The sequence below is a fragment of the Eleginops maclovinus genome, chromosome 3 (assembly GCF_036324505.1).
Source record: "Eleginops maclovinus isolate JMC-PN-2008 ecotype Puerto Natales chromosome 3, JC_Emac_rtc_rv5, whole genome shotgun sequence".
Taxonomy (NCBI): Eukaryota; Metazoa; Chordata; class Actinopteri; order Perciformes; family Eleginopidae; genus Eleginops; species Eleginops maclovinus.
Genome location: NC_086351.1, coordinates 24,923,427 through 24,945,409, shown reverse-complemented (window position 1 = coordinate 24,945,409; position 21,983 = coordinate 24,923,427). Strand labels below are relative to the sequence as shown.

The window sequence follows — 21,983 nt, the reverse complement described above, 5'->3', positions numbered from 1 at the left end:
CTGGCAGCACTCTGACTGGGCGCGGTCTCTACATGACCTCTACACAGAACTATCTTTACAACTCCCCCCAACACAGGAACACACACACAGGAACACAAACACACACACACACACACACACACACACCTACGTTGACATTAATCTGCTTTATCTACCTCCCGTCATCCTAAACTGGCATCCTTCCAGTTGGTCAGGATTGAAGCGATGTGCAGAGGGGCACAAAATCAGCGATCTGACGGACGCCTCGGGTCTTTTCATGGACAGGCTCTGCAGTGTAGTCATGTTCACTCTCCTGTCAGACTCCATAGTCTTCTCATCTCTCTTCCACTCCATTTTCCCTCCCCTCACGCTCCCCTCTCCCGTGTCACGCCCAGTGATCCCCTCTCAGTCTGACAGGGGGGTTTTATTTGCTAAATATCCCCAAACGTCTCCGGAGATGATAGCTGCCCATGAAGTGAATGAAAGTAGATTTGTGTCAGTTTGTTTTTTCACATTGTTGTAGTCTTTTTCTTGCCGTTGTGATCCATAATGTAAACCCTTGCAGTCTTTGGAAAAACTCTAGGACAGCGGTCCCCAACCCCGAGTCCGCACAGAAACATTGAATAAAAACATATTTAGGGGATTATCAGTCTGAAAGATGTTTTATTTTGAAAAATGACCGGATACATCCATGTGTGTCTTTTGACACGTCAACAAGTCAATACCATAAATCAAGACGCTCGTCTCATTCACGTGATACGTCTGTCTGTGTGGACAAATGTGTTCTCTCTGCTGAGCTCCGTGTGTTTGTTGGTCTGTGTTTGTCGGTGCTCGTTTCAAGAAGATATTTTGAATATAGTGATAATTTAGCAGCGGCGCTCACGAAATGTAGACCGAAGCCTGATGTTTACGGAAGACAGGAAAGACATATCCCGGCTGTGATTGGGTGTTTCTCGTCACTTCACAAGCGGTGCCGGTTCTGCTCGAAAGTGAAACTACTTTCAAGTAAGGACGCAGCCATAAGTGGCGCCTTATGGTTGCAACACATGTTAGCACTCCGGCAGCACTACATCCCAGTATCCCCCTTTACTTTGAAGGCCGGTCCGTGAAAATACAGTCTTACATGAAACTGGTCCGTAGCGCTAAAACGTTTGGGGACCGCTGCTCTTGGAGACACACATTAATTTTCTATCTATTCAATTAAATCAGGGAAATAACTTTTATTGCCAGTGTCTAAATAAAATGTCATAAAAAAGGAAAATCACCATTACATAAATAAACATATTGTAATGTTCTGGGTGTCTGCTTTTGCATGCAGCTCTCCTGCTCTGTCAATTAATGACATTATTTTATCACTAAATGGACTATGTTCTGTATGTGTGTGTGTGTGAGTAAATCTGATTAAAAGTATGGAGACATGCAGCATGATTTTTCAAAACTAATAAAGAAAAAATATTGTTTATTTTACATGGAGAAGACATGCTGCTGCTCACAAAGTTAAAGAAACTGTGAGCACATTTTTATGACGGAAGTACTTTAGTATTTGACACCTTGTGACAGTCCACCATTTAACAACCACATTTTCCCATAATCAGGAGTTCACATTCACACCATGTGTTTTTGTGTTCTTAATAACCAAAGAACAGAGGGATAGCCCCCCTCTTGTGGGTGCGTGTGTGTCTGTTTGTGTTTTTGTCTTGGCATTTTCACTCAAATTGCATGGGAAATGTATGTATGCATAGTTAATGCACACAACAGACGGAAATAAAAATGTCACAATGACCGAGAAATGAATTTGCTGCACACTGTAGGTATTTGATTGTTCTAATTCGCCTCCTGTCATTGCTACCAGTAGAGTCCGTGAAACAACTGTCTGTGGGCATCCAAAGCTTTATGATAGTAGGGCTGTCAATCGATTAAAAAAAATTAACTAATTAATCGCACACATTTCTGTAATTAATCGCGATTAATCTATCAATAAATTAATTCCATTTTTCTACTTAAGACTGAAGCTTATAATGAATATATATTTATGTAAAATCAATCATCAAATGAATGTAGAATAAACACAGAGAAAGTATATTTAAATTCACAGGCCATTTTAATGGCTTAAGGTGCACATATGCACAGTGCATACAAACAATAACTCAGAACATTGAACATTTTTCCCTCCATAGACATAATTTACTTAATCCTTCTTTACATTCAGCCAGTTACTGAGGCAGACCAGTTTGTTTACGTTATCAGGGGACAAAGAAGCTCGCTACTTTTGAATGATGTGGCCTGAGAGTGAGAACAACCTCTCACAAGGCACTGTGGTTGCAGGGGTTGACAGGTACTTGCATGCAATGGGTGCCAGCCTGGCATGTGCTCCCTCTCTCTTTGACCACCATAAATTATAAGAGGTATCTCCCGATGCAACACGAATTACTTCTCTCAGTCCATCATCCTCTACTGTGCTAACTGGGCAGCAGTTTTTAACTATCCAAGTAACCAAGGAGTTGTTAACTTTTCAGTTACAGGTTTTGTTATTCGCACACGAGTGCCACACTCCTGTAGTGTAGACTGGCGAGGTCCCGTGGAGGTAATTTCAGCAGGGTGTTCTGCTTTGAAGTGATAGCTAAAGACGTGTTACTTCTGTGGTAATTAAATTCGGCTTTGCAAACTGTGCAAATTGCCTTGGTTTTGTCCAACGAGCCGTCGGGCAACTTTTTAAAATGAAACTTTCCCCCTAAAAGTCCGTCGTTATCCATCTTTCCGCCATAGACTCTCCTTTAGTTAGGATAGATGTTTGCGCAGTTTGCCCGCGCACGTGACCAAAGGTTCAGCCGCCACCGGAAGTAAACAAAACCACGTTAATTGCGTTACATTTTTTTAATTCATCAAATGCTTAAAATGAATCGCCAAAATCAACGCGTTAACTTTGACAGCACTAATAGTAAGTCATATTTGCTGTATTTATGCCAAGAACACAGTAACTTGCTTGTTAATGGGCACCTTAAATGTTGGCTTAGCTTGGCCCAGTCCAATCTAAATTCCACACTCTTGAAGTAAACCAACACACAGACCCACACGGTTCAAGTCTTTTGCTATTGTTTCTCTTTCTCTCGCTACATAACCAATCAGTGACATCAGTTTAGGATGCAGTTATCCACCTTACAGCTGCTGAAGGTCCCAATTTTGCCTTGACTATAGTGATGTAGTGTTAGATTAGAGCAAAAGAGAAATTCAAATTCACATTTTGACATCCAGAAGCATTCATTGGAATTTCTTCAGAAATATAGTGTGTTTGCTTATTGCTCCATTATCAAGTGTTGTGATCTGCAATGTCTCTACGAGGCAAGGAGTCCTAATGAAGTAGTGAGGTTATAATAAAGCTGATTTATTTCCAGTTGTGATAGATATACACATACTCAATATTGAGGTCCCTGGGTTTTATTTCCACCCAGAGCCTCAACATTTGACATAACACCATAGTAATACTCTTTGATGAAGTTACTTTATTATAAGTTATATGTGTATATTTGAGTGTGGTGCGTGTTGGTTTCTGGTCCTCGCCTCTTGGCTTCATGAGTTCCGGGTGTCCAGCCTATCATCTAATCCTTCTCTACTCTAATATCACTCTCCTGTCACGTGCAGTAAAAGGTGCCTGGCACCACTATCTCCTTCTGTCCCTCTCTCGGGCCTCTCTTCCGGCTCCCACAATATGGAATGTGAAGTTAATGTTCACTGTGAATAATATAGCAGAATGCAGTTCCTTTCTAATGTTTAGCTCACCATTAACTCTGTCATGAAGCTCACTTCTCTTCATAGTTTGAAACCGTCTTTGGTAGCATTTATACATACACAGGTATTTATGAGCAAGCAATAATAATTCAATAATATCCCACACAAGCTAACTATCGATATCTATTTATACACAGCTGTTTTTGCCATGAGTATTTTCTCTCAATATGCTACTATTTTGCCGAGAAATTTTAAAAAATGTAAGAATCTGGAGAAGTACAAATGTTTGTAAGATTTCAAACAGCAAATACAAACATCAACTAATCAGGTCTTGCGGAAAAAACATATAATGCAATATGTACACTAATGTGTAGATGAACGTCATAAAACACTAACAACGAAGGTTCCATAACCGAGATGGCAAACTGTTTTAACCATGACAAAGGCAGGCATACCTTGTATCCACTTCCCTTCTTAGGGTTTGGGTTATTTTGTCCTTTTGGTGTTATTAATAAGTCCTGTTCCTTTTAAAATACTTATTTTTAGTTTGATTACACTACTGTTTTTCAATGTCCAGGATCCAAACTTGAACTTTTTTTGAATGATCACAACATTTTGCACCTAGCTCAATCATTTTCTGTATCAGCTATATTTTCACTGGTATTCTCAACCATATACTGAGCTTACTCAGCATAAAGTAGGCTCTAGTGTTCCTGGTTATCGGTTTAACTAGCCTGCTTTTATTGTTAATTTGTGCAGTTCATCTGTAGTTTTCCTTTCAATCTCTTCCATTGACTTTAAAACTGAGCTCAAGCCTTTTAAATACAGTACATTTTTCATCCCAAGAATTTCCGTTTATTGTTAACAAGGGCCGAATATTTGGACATTTGAAAGTACACATATGTCACAACTTACAATATAGATCTTAATATAAAGAGTAGGAATTCTTACATGTATTATATATCCACGTATTGATTAGATTTATCCATTTCTGTCCATCAACTGAACCTCAGAATCTTTTGGTCGCAGGGCAAAATTCACTTACACGTTTCCTGTTTGCCAACTGTTAACTAATTCAGATACAAATGATGCGCTGTGGCCTTTCATGTAGCCTGGTCTGCTGGTTGGTGATTAATGAACCACTTCTATATCCAGCACTGTGAACTGTGGCCTCGACTTAATTAAAACTCTGCCATTGACCACCAGTCATAAATTACATCCCACAACCTGTGACACTTTTAGAATAAAAAGTACAAATTGGTTTCTTACCAATTAATAATTCTCAAATGAACAGGAATAACAAGCCTGGGGCGGCTGCTCCTGTGAGAGTTCTGCATCCTCCGTGTGCTTTGTAAAGGCACACTGCAAAACTCTAAAGTTTGCTATGTATAACTGTCTTATATCTAGTCAGAATATGTATCTCTATATATAAGAGATAATAACTTGAGAAGTAACAATGCACTGAGGTATAGGGGCTTGTTTTTAGACAATGCAATCTTAAGTATTTTGTTAAATCGGAGACTCTTGAAAACATCTTATTTAGAGTTGTTTCTCAGATGAAACATGTTTTTTTAAGCTGCTTTGGTATTTGTAAAAGATGGATCCTCTTGTTTCAATTCAGAAATCTTACTCGATTTTAGAAAACACATATTAAATGGAAATCACCAAAAATATAATAAAATATAGTTCAAAAGAACTAATTTATCTGAATATACTATTATATTTCAAGAAATGTTTCACTTGTTCTATTGGCAGACTTTTAAAATTATTACAAGTGAAAACATCTTGTTTTTGTTTTTCTTTTACTTGATTTTGGATCAGCATTTTTTCCCAGTGTACGCTGAGAATGCATGAGGGGATGTGAATGCTGGGTGATTGATGCCTGTTGTCTGCTCCGCTTGTGTTTTACAGGTAGCTGCTGTCATTACCGTGTCACCGCGATGCCCATGCCCAGTGTGATTCCTGACCTGAGCAGCTGGTTTCCAGTAGTGGGCTGGGGGTACCCTGCAACTACATCTCTCCTCCATCATCCCTGCCTGTTTATGTGTGCATCAGTGGGGGATACAGGCCTCTCAGCATACCAATATGAGAGCTGCTCTATCAGAATCAGTCGCATCGACCCCAAAACACATTTGGGATTTTATACACTGTTACCAAGAGAGGATTCTGAGAAAAAGGCAGACAACATTTTAGCATTAGTTATTTCAAGAGGGGGCACAACGCTTAATATTTTGGGGCCATGGTATCCTTGGCCTCCCCCTAGGACCACCTCTGGTTAAGCTTTGATTCTGAAATCTTTATTTGTCCACAAAGCTTGTCAGCAGGCTCTCATAAAGTTCAACAGAGAGTGGATAGATCACAGAGATTCATCCATGGGCTAACTCATTTTCAGCTAGTAGCATCGAGGACCAGGATGTTTATTTTTTATCGGATTAGGGAAAGTGTGGACGAAAGTTGGTGAGTGTGTTTTTGTGAGTGTGAAAATGTGCTTGAGTGTGTGTGTGTGTGTGTGTGTGTGTGTGTGTGTGGGTGTATGTCGTGAGGAATGAAACACAAAACACACCCCGCCTGTTGTGCTGCCTAATGTTCAGTCCGATACTTTTACAATCATCGATGCCGTATCATCTGAATTTGGCTATAATTTTTTAATATTCTGAAAAGCCAAGACTTTATTTTTATTTAAGATCAGAGGACAACCCCCTGTCGTGTTACTGCCTGTCATTTAATATTTCAGGGAGGCTGATCAGAGCGAGAGGAGACAGTCTAGCTGAAGTGGACACCCTGTTTTTTTAAGCTTCAAAAAAGTATTTATCGTCCGAATATCACAATACAAGTTTGATTTTCTGAAAGCCAAGACTTTGTTGGTTTGGAATCAACCAAAAATCCAAATTGCGAATGTGGGACATCCGACTGATTTCGATAGAGCAGATGTCAGAGTGAGCCTCAGGTGGAGCCTCTCATCATCTTTTCTTGCTTTGTCATTGATGATTTCTATGATTCAAATCTCATCATCAAACTTGAAGAAAAAACTGTGAATGTAGGGACGTGCTGGCCCAAGGTGTGTTGTTTGCTGTCCCGGAGGTCTCCTGTGGCTGGTGACTCATGTATACACTGAGCTTCCTCAGGGGGAGACAGCTTGAGCTTTACTCTTCACTGCTGTACAACATGCTTTGTTTCTTTAAATGTATTTTTACTGAAATGGACATTTTTAACTTGTCATGTTATTTAATCAGTATTTTATTGTAGCGTTTGTTGATATTGGTAAGTATGGTTTGAGCAAATACTGTATATCTTCCCAAATAAAAGTCTTAAGTTCAACCACCATCAGTCCCCCCTGCGTTGTGTAATGCCGACACAAATAACATGTGCAACATATTAACTCATGTTGTTCCTTATGAATACAGACAAACCAGTGTTTGATCGCAGGTTTAACCAGTTGTGGAAAAAACCTAAGTATATTTATTCAAGTATTGTAAATACTTATTTGACAGTATTTGACAGGACAGTACAGTAGTGTATTTTCACTTCTTGGTACTGTATACTTCTACTCCTCAACATTGAGAGGCAAATATCATACTATTTCAAAGGTTTTAATGTCCCATGCACATAAGCTACAGTGTAGAAATGGAAATGTTCAGTCCCAAGCTCTTCCAACAATGCAACAGTTATGACATAAAACAATAAAATAAATCCAAAAATAAAAAATAGTGCACGTAAAAGTCTATATATAGGTAAAAAGAATATGATATATAAAAGAACAGAATGTTTAATTCAATATTATACAGAAAGATGACATTAAATAATGTTTATACAGTGAAAACTATTTTGATAAATAAATTGACAACTGATGAACACTTTATGGAGGCCCTTCACAGAGCTCAGGCGTTTAGCAGTCTTATGGAATGAAACTGTCTCTGAGTCTGGTGGTGTTGGTCCTGATGCTGCGGCACTGCCTGTCAGACGGCAGCACACAGAACAGCTTGTTGCTCGGGGTCTTTGATAATCCTGTGGGCTTTCTTCCTGAGCCGCTGGGAGAAGAGGTCCTCCATGGATGGCAGCTCCATCCTGGTGATGTGCTGAGCAGTTTTCACCACCCTCTGTAGAATCTTACGGCTGAGGGCGGTGCAACTGCCATACCAGGCCGTGATGCAGCCAGTCAGGATGCTCTCTATGGTGCACCTGTAGAGGGTCAGGATGCTCTCTATGGTGCACCTAAAGAGGTTCAGGATGCTCTCTATGGTGCACCTGTAGAGGGTCAGGATGCTCTCTATGGTGCACATGTAGAGGGTCAGGATGCTCTCTATGGTGCACCTGTAGAAGGTAAGGATGCTCTCTATGGTGCACCTGTAGAAGGTCAGGATGCTCTCTATGGTGAACCTGTAGAAGTTGCAGAGTATCCTGGAGTCTATGTTGAACCTCGGCAGCCTGCGTAGGAAGGAGAGACGCTGTCGAGCTGTTTTGGTGATGGTGTTTTTCACTCCACTACATCTATTTTAACACATTTATAACGCTGAGTTATGATCAGTCATTATAAAACTGAATGTGGTGATGATTTAATTCTTTACCGTGGGATTTACAACAAACTTTTGGTCATTATATTTTATGCTAGTCTATTACGCCCGACCAATACAAATCAGGGTTTGAAGGATACTGCAGAGCAATGTTGGTTTAACATGGCAATATATTAATTATTTAAGATGTAAGTCATTTCCAGTTTAATTTTACCAATACAAAGACGGTTCTATTTCTAGTACTTTCCATTTTATCATCTACTTTGGTGACATCAATGTGGTCATCTGATACAGATACAGGAGCAGTTGCTTTTGGGCCTCATACAGCACTAAAGTTCAAAATAATGAGATCCTCGACCATGCCCCCCCTCCTGGTTACACCCATCACTGTTCCAGAATATGTGTTTCACACCGACAGTGAACCTGAGCAGGCCCGAATCCAGTTCTTTGAATTGGGGAAGAAAAGTGAGGAGAGCGACTTTCAAATGTCAAAGCTTGTTCTTAAATTGCTGAGTGGAAGTGGTAAATATGGAAATTGGGCATTGGTCGAATCAGGTAACATTAACACCTGGGTAAGCTATGTTCATTGTTTCATATTCTCTACATAAGTATAAGTTCAGTTAATTATGGACAGTAAACTACTATTCACATTTGGAAGACCAGGGTCTTTATGGGACGTCCTTATATGGAGCTGTGTGACTTTGAGTGGTTCTTGCAGAGAGTTTGGAGGCGGAGTCAGGTCCTGTAATCAGGAGAGATGAGACCCAGCTGTGGCACCTGGTTCCAGCCTATTTAAGAGGGCGGCGGAATGGTCCCACTCTCTCTTGGCTGCCATGCTCCGTGCACCACACCAGCCCGCCTCAGTTTGTGACCAAATAAGTTTGCATTTGTAAATACATTTGTGTTTTGGCAACTTTTGTTGACACTTACTTTTTTTGTGTTGCAAGAAAGAGCCAGCTTGTAACATGTATATAGATGTAAAATATTTCACATTGCATTTTCATAAATTGCAATCATTATGGTCAGGCGTGTAGTAACGCAGCGCAACTAGGATTTGCTCATGGTTGTGGCATGTGTGAGAATAATCAATACATCAAATGTTACTATGTGCTTGATTATGTAACTTGCCCAGCTAAAGAAGTGTTGCGCAATGTGTTGTTTGGTTACGCCTCTCTCTCAGAGGGCGACTGAAGATCCGATTGGAGCAGCAATGCGTTAAGAGGCGTGGACCAACTATTACACCGACAAGGGGCCGATACCCCCCGCCAACCAATGGGAGAAGACCACACCTTCAAGCGGGAGGGTAGAAAACATGATTGTAAACAAGAGAAGGGGGCTTATTTCTTTGGCTCTGTGAGTCAGGGAGCACTTAAATGTGGACTGTTGAACAGTGAAATAGGAAGGGACCTCGGCCGATTTCCTTTGTAGACTTACCATATCATTGTACAAATAAATGCTGTTAACTTGACGAGAAGCTTCCTACATTATTTGCTACTACTACTCCTTCAGATTTAGATACGCAACACATGACACCAAAACAGATATTGAAAATGTGGAAATGTATTTAGTATCTTTTTTCATGTGAACATGTTTTGAGTGGGGGTGGACCTTACATCCTGTAGGGGGGTCCAGGGGCATGCTCCCCCGGGAAGATTAATTTTGAAGTTAAAAATCAATCTGGTGCACTTTGAGGGGGAAATTAGGAGACTAGAGGTTCATCCCCATTGATGATCATGCCTCCTCCTTTCCCTCTCTTCCTTGCATCTTAGCTCCGCCCTCGTAAAACGCAAGCGAGAGACGCGAGAAAGAGACACGAGGACAGAGTTGTAAATTATGATTGGGATATCTTCGTCCACTCAAACTTTGCACAGCTGTATCCCGTCATCGTGCTTAACTGAATAAACCCTTCAGAACCTACCCATTTTGTTTTGAAATATTTATTTAAATGAATGAATCTTTCTCTTGGTAGTCAAGGCATTTAATGTATGATGGTTAGTGCTGCTTTTGTGTTCCATGTCTAAAATGTACATTTTAATAAAAATATAATTATAATAAAATGTAAAATCCTTTACTCTGAAAAGGAGTGTCCTGTAGATCCCTACCTTCACCTCAAACCCACTTTCAGGACTGTGAATTTAACTACTGAATATTTTAACACAACATAATACTATAATTGTTATATATCTATATAGATCTAGCCATTTATGAAATGGATTTCTTAATAGCTTTGTTTTAGTGACTTCTAAGATCATTAATCATGACAACTTTTATAATATATGCATTATCCAAAGACTTGAAAGATGCCAGAAAATTGATCTAAGATGAGAAATAACAACTGAAATTGTATTATTTGATGTGAAATCTAAATTATATTCCAGTGTTTTGAATGGACATTCAAGTATTTCAGTGTGCAGATAATTGGTGGAAAAGGGTACAAAGGCAAGAGGTTGACTGAGGAATAACCATTCTGCTGATTTTTGTTCTCGACTTTTTAAGACCAACCATGATACCAGAGTGGTTCATGTTACCGTTTGTTTTCCAACCCTAGGTTTGTTACTTTTCCTTAAATTGTGAAACCGTTGTGTAAACATCCTTCACTCTGGCATTGTTTGACACTTTTAAACATTTAGTTTTCACATTTTCTCATCTGAAAGTGAAGATGGCTTCTTCTTCATTTGCCTGTTGAGAGGCCTGAAACCCCTCCCCTTCCCTGGCAGCCTCTGCCTTGATAAATTCAGGTAGGTCATTCTCCTCTCGGTTTTTTGTGGGGGTGGACAAACGTCATCTTGAACACTGCTGCTCGAGCCAGGCTGGGCCTCCTCCTGGACAGCAGCAGCCACAGAAGTTGATCCATCTGAGGCCACAGCAGCCACAGGTGCCGGATTTCCCCCATCGCATGAGTCTAAGAGGGTGGAAGGCTCAATAGATGGCCTCTCCCCTAATGCATGTGGCTGCTGTGGCCTCTCCCTGGTGTGTCCCAGTGGCTGGGGACCTGAGCTCCTTAAAGAAATTAAGTATTAACAGGCTCTGAAATTATATTAAACAAGTGTGTATATATACTGTGTTGAGTGATTAAGCGTACATTTTAACCACACCTTATACTTGCGTTTTAAATTGGGAAGGGGATGGGCAACCCCCTGCAGTCCCATCTTCTTAAGTATTTCCCTGAGCAACATGTATACACCCATGCAAGTGATTAGCTGAAAACAGTTACAATTCATTTAACTCACAACTTGAGAGATATTACTCCCATGCTTTTTGGGCACTTTGCCTCCTGCCTGTGAACATGTTGGCATTATCAGGCCGCATCTGAATCAGGCGGAGGGTCTTACCATCAGTCCCTCACCACGCATTGCATGTGTTAACATTTATTTTAGTTTAAACCCATAATAATGGCTTCACAATATTTATGTATTGTGTGTGTACTTTCATTTGTGGTCATTACAGTCTTCATACAAACAAAGTTATATACAACACACACAGTTATATTTACTTGGTCCTGATTGGGACGCGAACTGGCGACCTTTGGGACTTAAGTCCAAGTCCCTACAGACTGAACCACTGCCGCAAATGTACATGTATTCTCCTAAGTGGGTTACAAAATGTAGCGCACAAGCAGTTTAAAACACTGAGGGGAGTCACACTATATGGGTACTTCTCAGTTCTCTTAACTGCGTCACTCCTTTGCGTCTTTTCCTTGCGCATTAAGGTCTCATTCTCGTTTTTTAGCCTCAAAAACAAATGCAAAAGCCAACGGTTACGGACAAAACAAAAGCATGGCCACTTTAAAGGATATTGCTTTGTTTTTTTGCCTAAAAAGTGCATATAGTGACCATTACAAAGTACATATCAAACGCTGTGAAAATAGCCACTGTGAGATATGAACCCAGTCATGCTTTCAAAAGGTATTAATCTACTGCTCTACCGTTTATAATATACCGTTCAGACGTTGAAACAACCAGGTGAATATTTATTATTGAAAATTTGCTTGTAGCTGTTCCCAATTGAGAAAAACTGTCATAATTGGCTACACATTCATCACTGGATGAATAGAGGCATGGTTCGGCAGGGGACTTTATTTATTTTTGGGCCGTCAAATACAGGCAGGACAGTAATCTTTGTCCACAGGTGGTTCCCCCACACAAAGGCTGTGATGCCAGCTTTTACAAAGTGTGCACTACGTCTGGAAGAAAAGGGCAAAAACAAAGATATGCTTTAGGACAGTTGTATAATAAAAACATTACAGTAATCAACTTAAGTGCTCCAAACTTGCCTGATCCATTCTTTATGGGTGTCATGCTCGCCACACACCCGACATAGCTCCGACAAATCATCTGATTACAGATAGCCATGTTATTGGCTGGAATAAATAGCACTTGCATAACAACTTAAAACAAATTAGAAACCAACCCATTTCCTCGATGAGCTGTTGGGCTATGTACATTCCCAGATGGCTGATCCCCTGTTCATCAAAGGGACCAGCCAGTTTCTGTTTTAAAATCATGTCTGCCAACTTTAACAAGAAATAATTTGAGGATACATGGAAGCTTAACAACTCCAGTAATGCATTTCTCTGAATTGATGGAAGATGAAAGGCACATTCGCTTACTTTACACACAATAACGCCACATGCTGTAGCATCTTGCTAGAGTGGGTGCGTGATGCTTTCACTTGACCAGCGGGAGACGTTAAGGCCACGCTGCCTCATGAAAGCCTTAGTAGAGGGCTCATGAATGACTAAACACCCAAAGTGACTAGCCCCTCACCCGAAATAAATGGACCCTCCCCACACCGTGTCCCTCACGTATACCTGCTGACTTCTGTGCATCTCTTCAGTGCCTGAGACTGAGCACCAAATGGATCAACATAGAGGGAGTGTTTCTCTTGCGGATAGATGGGCTAGACAACAGCAACAGATATATAAGGAACAATTACATCAACATGAGTTATGTGTCCAGTGGTTCTCATCACAAACCGCTCCCACCATGACATCATAATCCATGGGGTCCACCTGCAATTACGCAACATAGTGCAATGACACTGACTACCTCCTTATTGTCCACAGTGTGATTACATTTATTATCACTTACCCTCCTCAGGCCTTTGTATTCTCTTTGACAAATGGCACTCATTTGGAATGAGTCTATTAAATATGCCCGTTAGCCTGATCTTTTCAAATCCCTCACCGTTGTGGTGAGGTACGCATTTATGATCTGTAATGAAATTTAATGTGAAATGTTCGATATGGGAAATGCCAATTTCCAAACACCAAACTTTTGCTCACCTCACTTTCCACAAGGGTCCCAGGACCAAGGTGCTTCCGCAGGTTTCGGGAGAACAATTTATATGGGCCCATCTTGCTCCACAAAATGTCCTCCTTTTCCCCAGTCCAAATTTTATGAACCACTGTGGTGAGAAATGTTGGCAAATGACTAGACAACATCATCAATCGACAAAATAAGTCCATAATTACCAGTTTCCAGAGTGTCTGCTTGTAATTCTTGTACTTGTGGAAATGTATGGCTGGACTGAGGTGGGAATGGGGACTGAGGTGGGGGTGGGGACTGAGGTGGGAATGGGAACTGAGGTGGGGATGGGGACTGAGGTGGGGTGGGGACTGAGGTGGGAATGGGAACTGAGGTGGGGATGGGGACTGAGGTGGGAATGGGGACTGAGGTGGGAATGGGGACTGAGGTGGGGATGGGGACTGAGGTGGGAATGGGGACTGAGGTGGGGATGGGTCAGTAATTGTGGATGGGGAACCAGTTTGCCATTTGTGCGGCACACGTGGTGTTGGCTCTATGTACTGTATCTGCCGAGTTGGTCTATATTTACTTTATGCAAGGTCTTGCCCTTCTTTGACATTATGTCAGCACTTTTTCCATCCATGCTGACGATTATAAACGGCCCAAGCATTGACGACTCCATCTTCCCGCCCTTTTGCTGTTCCTGCCTTATATTTTGCCGCAACACTATCGCCAACTTTGCAGTAGCCATCATGGCCCTGCTCCTCCCTCTTCCGCTTCACTTTTGCCCTTACCTTTTCTGTGTTCTCCTGGGCAGTAGTGAAACCTGCCCAGGTAGGTTTTGAACACCTGGTGACAGGGATTCCTGACCAGCAAGGTGTTCCAAATGCTCATCAGTTATCTGTGGCAACAACGAATACACATGGCACAATTTCAGCACATCAGATGGGCATCCATGCAGTCAAACTTCATAATCTCATACACACAACACATATATGGAGCACTTTACTACACACCTCGTACTCTTCGGGAACCTCAGTGGGATACCTGGCCTCCTGACTAAACATCAGAAAGTAAGGTGAGAACCTTGTAGTCAGCTGCTTTTTGGGTCGGAGTGCAAAGAGTGTGGCAGGGAGGTGGCTGTCCCAACTATTAAGTCACTTATAGGATTGGAAAGTGTATAAAAAAAACACTTTGAATAGTCCCATTCATCTTCTCGACCAAACCATTCGTCTGGGGATGGTAGGGCGAGCACAAACTCCTTTTGATCCCCAGTTTGTCACATATTTGAGAGTTGCTCTGACAGAAAAGGTTGAAACGTGAATATAGACCCCATGAGAATGAAGACACAGATGGCATGAAAAGGTGTGCTTACCTGATTAACAAATTCTTGTCCATTGTCGGTCAAAATCCTTTTGGGTGAACCGAATTTGTAAAAAAAGTCTAGAATACATTCAGTGACCTCATTAGCATTTTTACTCTGCAGTGGATAAGCCTCTGTCCATTTCGTAAAATAATCAATCATCACGCAGATGTACTGGTGGCCCTTTGCTGTTGGGGTCAGTTTGCCCACCAGATCCCTCCCCACAAGCTCATTTATCTAAGGAAAGAGGGCACGTTATATGGAAGTATGTCCTCACTCTTGGCCGAAAAAAAAAACATTTTATTCAGTCACCTCAATTGGGATGTAGGCCTTCTTAATTTCAAGACATCCTTTCTGACGTGGCATTCGGGACACTCAGATATCTAAACAAAGGAGTCAACAGTGAATATGAAGATGCATATAATTGTTGTGAAAGTAAGTCATGCAGAGATCGCTTACAAATTCAAATAAAGCTCACCCATTTTCTTATGTCCTTCTCCATCCCAGGCCAGTAGTACCGTGAGGCAATGGCCTCAACCGTTTTTTCCATGCCACAATGGCCTCCATGCTCACTAGCATGGAAACCCACAAACACCTGGTTTGCCTCCTCTGGCGAGGTGACTACTTTGGCGAGATAGTGACCCTGCTTCCTTCTATGGCATATGTAGTGAAGCAGCCCATCTGATTGGCCCTTCGTATTAGTAAATCTAAATGAGTGAAGTATAGTTTGAAATGACAATCCCTATCACTTACCCTTAATGAGGTAATACTCACATCTTCTCTTTATTGCGCTCCTTGGATGTGGAGCCCACAGGATAGGCATTATGCCTCAGGAAGTGTTCTACCTCCCTCACCAATTGTGGGTCCAGTTCAAAAACCTTTCACTACTCTTAACTTCACTTACCTCACCTCTCCTCGACTCACCTCTCCTCACCTCACACCACACAACATACTCTCACGCTCACTCTCTATCTCTCTCTATCTCTCTTTATCTTTCTCTGTCTATCTCACTCTCTCTATATCTAACTTTCTGTCTCTGTCTGTCTCTCTATCTTTGAATCACCAAACTCGCTACAAGTCAAAAGTGTCTAAACAGCTATATATATATATATCCTTTGCCACCTAATTTGCTAATTGACTTCATCCAGTGATCAATTTCAATGTCATTGTTACTGTTTTTCCCAATTGTTGGGAACAGCTACAAGCAAATAGTCAATAATAAATGTTCACCTGTTCTTTCAACGTCTGAACGGTAGCTCAGGTCATTAGCGGTAAGGCAGTGGATTAATACCTTTTGAAAGCATGACTGGGTTCGTATCTCACAGCGGCTACTTTCACAGCGTTTGATATGTGCTTTGTAATGGTCACTGTATGCATTTTTTAGGCAAAAAAACAAAGCAATATCATTTCAGATGGCCATGCTTTTGTTTTGTCCGTAACCGTTGGCTTTTGCATTTGTTTTTGAGGCTTGCGTTGGCAGCGTCTGCCTGTGTCATATTGTGAATATCACCAGTTAACATGGTGGGGTTTATTTCATCCATGTCAAACGGTGATTGTAAACAGCTGACAAGAGTTGACAACACTTAGATGGTTCAAGCAGGGCATTGTTTGAGCCGGTCGGTGGCGTAATGAGTAACATTCATGGTTGATATATATATTACCCAAATGTACGGGTTCGAATCCTGTCGCTGGAGTATGAATACTGTTTATTTTCCTTTTTATTTTTTGGACAGCATATTTTCTGTTGTCTGTAGGTGATCTCGACATGCGCATTTTACATGAACTGGTGATGTGATGCCGAGGTTTTCTACGTCTGGTCACACTTCAGACACACAAGTTACGTGAAAATGATGAACCTGGCAACCATAACATCTGGTGGAAAACAAACGCCACCAGTTAAACCGGCCACCAGTTCAACTGGAACACCGGTACAGCTGGATCGTCTGATAGCAGCCAGCTCTGTCCCTGTTTCATTTTAATACACAAACACCCTCTGACGCCTCTGTTAGTTCACATCCATCCATCCATCTTCTCCCGCTTATCCGTCAGCATCGCGGAGGTAACAGCTCCAGCAGAGAGCCCCTAATTTCTCTTTCCCTGGCCACATCAACAGCTCTGACTGGGGGATTCCAAGGCGCTCCCAGGCCAGCGAAGAGATATAATCCTTCACCTGGTCCTAGGTCTACCCCTCGGTCTCTTCCCAGCTGGACGTGCCTGGAACACCTCCTAGGGAGGCGCCCAGGTGGCATCCTCACTAGGTGCCAGAACCACCTCAACTGGCTCTTTCAACGCGAAGGAGCAGCGGTTCTACTCCGAGTCCCTCCCGGATGACTGAACTTCTCACCTTATCCCTAAGGGAGATGCCAGCCACTCAGCGGAGAAATCCCATTTCGGCTGCTTTTATCCGCGATCTCGTTCTTTCGGTCATGACCCATCCTTCATGACCATAGATGAGGGTAGGAACGAAAATGGCCCAGTAGACAGTAGACTTTGCCTTCTGGCTCAGCTCTCTTTTCGTCACAACGTTGCCATAAGCGACAGCAGTACCGCTCCCGCTGCTCCGATTCTCCGGCCCATCTCACGCTTCATGGTTCCCTCACTCAAGAACAAGACCCCAAACTCCTTCACTTGGGGTAAGGCCTCATTCCCTACCTGGAGTGGACAGTCCATCGGTTTCCTGCTGAGAACCATGGCCTCAGATTTGGAGGTGGTGATCCTCATCCCCGCCGCTTCACACTCGGCCACGAACCGATCCAGTGAGTGCTGAAGGTCACAGACCGATGAAGCCATTAGGACCACATCATCTGCAAAAAGCAGTGGTGCAATCCTTAGCCCACCGAACTGCAGACCCCCTCCCCCACGACTACGCCTCGAAATCCTGTCCATGAATATCAAAAACAGGATTGGTGACAAAGCACAGCCCTGGCGGAGGCCAACCCTCACCGGAAATTGGTCCGACGTGCTACCGAGAACACGGACACAGCTCTCGCTTTGGCAGTACTGTTAGGGTTGGGGAAACAGGACCCAACTGAAGTAAATCAAGGGGAGGCAGGTAAGGGTCCAAACAAAAAGCGAGCTTTATTCAAAAGCTGTTGACGAAAACACGAAGCAAAGGGAACACAGGACTTGGCTGCAGAAGGCATGGCTGCAGGAGGCTTGGCTACAGGAAGCGTCACTGCTGTGACAAGAGGTTTAAGGACAGGGTGCAGGCTTTCTGGGGAAGTGACAATTTCCTTAAACAGTCCGGCAGTGAGCTCTTGAACCAATGCTTATCTGCCAATTCCCGGCGTGCATGAAGGAGAGCTGCATCCTGAGCCTCTTTAGAACCTGCTCTCCTCCACTCTCCATAAATACATAAAATGTGGTAGGAAAATTCCACAAGAGCATCCTCAAGAAGTGCTGCTGGGTCCATCGGTGGTTCGGTTGCTCTGTCAGGGTTGGGGAAACAGGACCCAAGTGCAGTAAATCAAGGGGAGGCAGGTAAGGGTCAAAAACAAAAAGTGAGCTTTATTCAAAAGCTGTTGATGAAAACACAAAGCAAGGGTAACACAGGACATGAAAAACACTTAGCTTCAGACATGAAGGGCGACAGGAACAGGCAGGAATCTTGGACAAGATCAGGGAAGAAATGATGACGACCGAACAACAGACAAAAGGGCAACAGGGACTAAATACACAAGGCTAATCACAAGACAAGAGACAGCTGGAAGGGGGAGGAGAAACACAGGGGCAACAGGTGAACACAATGACACAATCAGGCACAGGAGGGAAACGCAGACAGGAAGTGAAGCTTAACATGACAGAAGAGGGGAAAACATTTCAAAATAAAACACACAACACAAGGATCTTGACATGTATAGAGATTGGATGGCCCTGAGTAGAGACCCCCTCACTTCATACTCCCACAGCACCTCCCACAGTATCTCCCTGGGAACCCGGTCATACGCCTTCTCCAAATCCACAAAGCAGATGTAGACCGGATGAGCGTACTCCCAGGACCCCTCCAGGATCCTTGCGAGAGTAAATAGCTGGTTCCTCCAGACGTTCCCAGTTCACCCGCACTACACGTTTGGGCTTACCAGGTCTGTCCAGAGGCTTCCCCTTCCACTCGACCCAACTCACCACCAGATGGTAATCAGTTGACAACTCCGCCCCTCTCTTCACCCGAGTGTCCAAAACATGCGGCCTCAGGTCCGATGATACGATTACAAAATCGATCATGGACCTTCTGCCTAGGGTGCTCTGGTACCACGTACACTTATGAGCATCCTTATGTTCGAACATGGTGTTTGTTATGGCCAATCCATGACTAGCACAGAAGTCCAGTAACAAACCACCACTCCGGTTCAGATCAGGGGGGTCGTTCCTCCCAATCACGCCCCTCCAAGTGTCTCCATCATTGCCAACGTGTGCGTTGAAGTCTCCCAGCAAGACTAAGAAGTCCCCTTCAGGAGCCCCATACAGGACTTCTTTCAGGGTCTCCAAGAAGGCCGAATACTCTGAACTGCTGTTTGGTGCATAAGCACACACAACAGTCAGAGTTTTCCCCCCCATGACCCGCAGGCGTAGGGAGGCGACCCTCTCATCCACTGGGGTAAATTCCAACAAAGCGGCACTCAACCAGGGGCTTGTGAGTATCCCCACACCTGCTCGGCGCCTCACACCTTGGGCAACTCCGGAGAAGAATAGAGTCTAACCCTTATCCAGAAGTAAGGTTCCAGAGTCGACGCTGTGCGTAGAGGTGAGCCCCACCAGATCCAACTGGTAACGCTCCACCTCCCGCACAAGCTCCGGCTCCTTCCCCCCCAGAGAAGTGATGTTCCTCGTCCCCAAAGCCAGCTTCTGGTCCGTCGAGACCCTCTGCTTTCACTGCCACCCTTCTGGCAGCGCACGCGACCCCATCGCTGTTTCCCGTAGGTGGTGGGCCCGCGGGACGGGGAAGCGGAGGTGTTGCCCACATTGCTTTTTCGGGCGGTGCCCGGCCAGGCTCCATGGCAAGCCCGGCCACCAGACGCTCGCCGACGAGTCCTCCTTCTGGGCCTTGCTCCAGAAGGGGACCCCGGGCTTCCTCCGGGCCGGGTAACCTTGCTTTCAAGTGTGTTTTTCATGAGGTCTTTTGAACCAATCTTAGTCTGGCCCCTTACCTGAGACCAATTTGCCATGGGAGACCCTACCAGGAACACAAGGTTCCAGACAACACAGCCCCCAGGTTCATTGGGGCACACAAACCTTTCCACCACGATAAGGTGCTGGTTCTCGGACCATCTTGTTGTTCAGATATGACACATTAATTGAAACAAATCACTGTATAAACTGAGGAGTGATTCCATTAGTTTAATGTCTTCACTCCGCTGTTAAACTGCTCTCATGTTAAGAAGCATCACATCAGTGCACGCGCTGCAGCGTCCAATCAGTGACGGATTTACAGTAAGGGGGCGGGTCGAGTGGCTGATGATTTCACCGGAGGATGATCTGGTGGTTCAACAGTTATATCGCTCCTCGATCCTCAGTCCTCTGGTGCAAATAAGCGCCATGGTATGCTCCTTAAGATGGCGCACACAGATCAACTTCCGGTGAGACCGAGGACCGAGGAACGAGGAAATAACAAATAAGAGAAGTGAGAAGTAACCTATATAAATGACCAAATATTCAAAAAACACAAAATATTCTCTTATCCTATTATATAAAAAACAAAACTACATACAAAACTGTCTTATGTGTAACAAAAAAAAAAAAAAGATAATTAAAAAAGTTGTTTTGCGCGCAACAGTGACAAAAACCTCTGACTTTTACATAAACAATGTTTTCTTTTCTCCACTAGCAATCACGAAAGAACATTCAAACTCACACAAAAACACTAGGCACTTGTCAGGGCCCAATTACAGGATGAAACAAGAGGTCAAGTATTTTTAACAAAAAGTGAGCTTTAATCCACAAAAACTTAATGGAAAAGAAAAACAAACAAAAACTAAACATGCAGGAAGCGGGGAACCGGAAAAAGACTAGGAACAATAGGTACAGAAGCCCATGGAAAACAGGCGCATGTATGGGAAGGACGACGACCAAAGAAGGAACACAAGCGAAAATGCTCCGGGGGAGGAAGAGCGTCTCCTTCCTGCAAATTGAGCAAATATTTTATTTTCGATAGAGAATAGTCATTTGTCCCATGTGCAGACCACCACAATTTGCAAGAAATCAGAAATAATTGAATAAAGCAAAGTTAACACCCTCCTGAAAAGAAATGTATATGGTCTATTTTATCCATAATCAGCGACCTACCTGGGATAGAAGGTTAGGTTACCTCTGTATGATGGAGAGTGTAATTTGGGGGTGGCAGCAACACCACGTTATCCCCATCATCTGCAGAACAATAAAATCAATGTTACTTACTCCCACAAAATTGGTGTATTAAATGTGTTTTAATAGCATCCCAGCAGTTTATAGGACATGGACTCATACCCTGTATAAAAATGTCATGGGAGCGGCTGCCACCAGGGTCAGTAGAGATCCCCCACTCTACCCCTATCATTAAGGACCGGCCCTCATTATTGCTGAGGGCCAGCTCCTTGGCAGGGATGAAGTCTTGCACTGGAGGGCCCCCTCCTGTCTTCCTCAAGTCACTTTTTTTCTTGTTGGCTGCAAGAAATGTGAGAAATGTGACCGCTTTACTGTACCATTATGAAACAGACTAATCGAAGCAGTACTTGTAGTTGTATTTCTTAAGATCTCAAAACTGTACCACTTTGAATAATGCTTTAGTATTTGTTTTGACCTGTTCCCAGGTCCTTTTACTCCCGCCAGAGCTACATCTGACAAAATAAACTAAAAATGTCATATACAGATGGAATAAGTTATTTTTTTAAACTTTCGCTACGCAGCTAAATAAATTGAAAGGAATTAAAAAAGATTACGCTTCAAGTCTACTCGTGACCTTCGGGCAGTGATGTTAAAAATGATCAATTACACTTTATCAGATAAACAAGAAAACCAATCTGTAAGTGCCGGACTTATTTTTGTACATTACTGCCATTCATCCAATACAATCTTAAAGTTGTGGAGCTGGGCCTGCTTTTCCTTATGCATAATATTATAGGACGTATTCTACTTATGCATTTACGCAGTCTGCTATCTTTTGCCAGCTGGCTTTCCTTTGTTTGG

The 21,983-nt window shown here is 42.9% G+C and overlaps 1 protein-coding gene across 2 annotated transcripts in view; it reads left to right on the top strand.

Annotated features, from left to right (window-relative positions):
- The window catches only part of tsnare1 (T-SNARE Domain Containing 1), a 176,500-nt gene extending 169,471 nt beyond the window's left edge, over positions 1-7,029 (top strand). For both annotated transcript variants that reach the window (XM_063879708.1, XM_063879705.1), the window contains one exon: positions 5,617-7,029. In XM_063879708.1, the coding sequence (XP_063735778.1) occupies positions 5,617-5,664 (48 nt within the window). In that variant the 3' untranslated portion in view covers positions 5,665-7,029. The remainder of the gene's footprint in view (positions 1-5,616) is intronic.
- Positions 7,030-21,983: the final 14,954 nt, after the last annotated feature.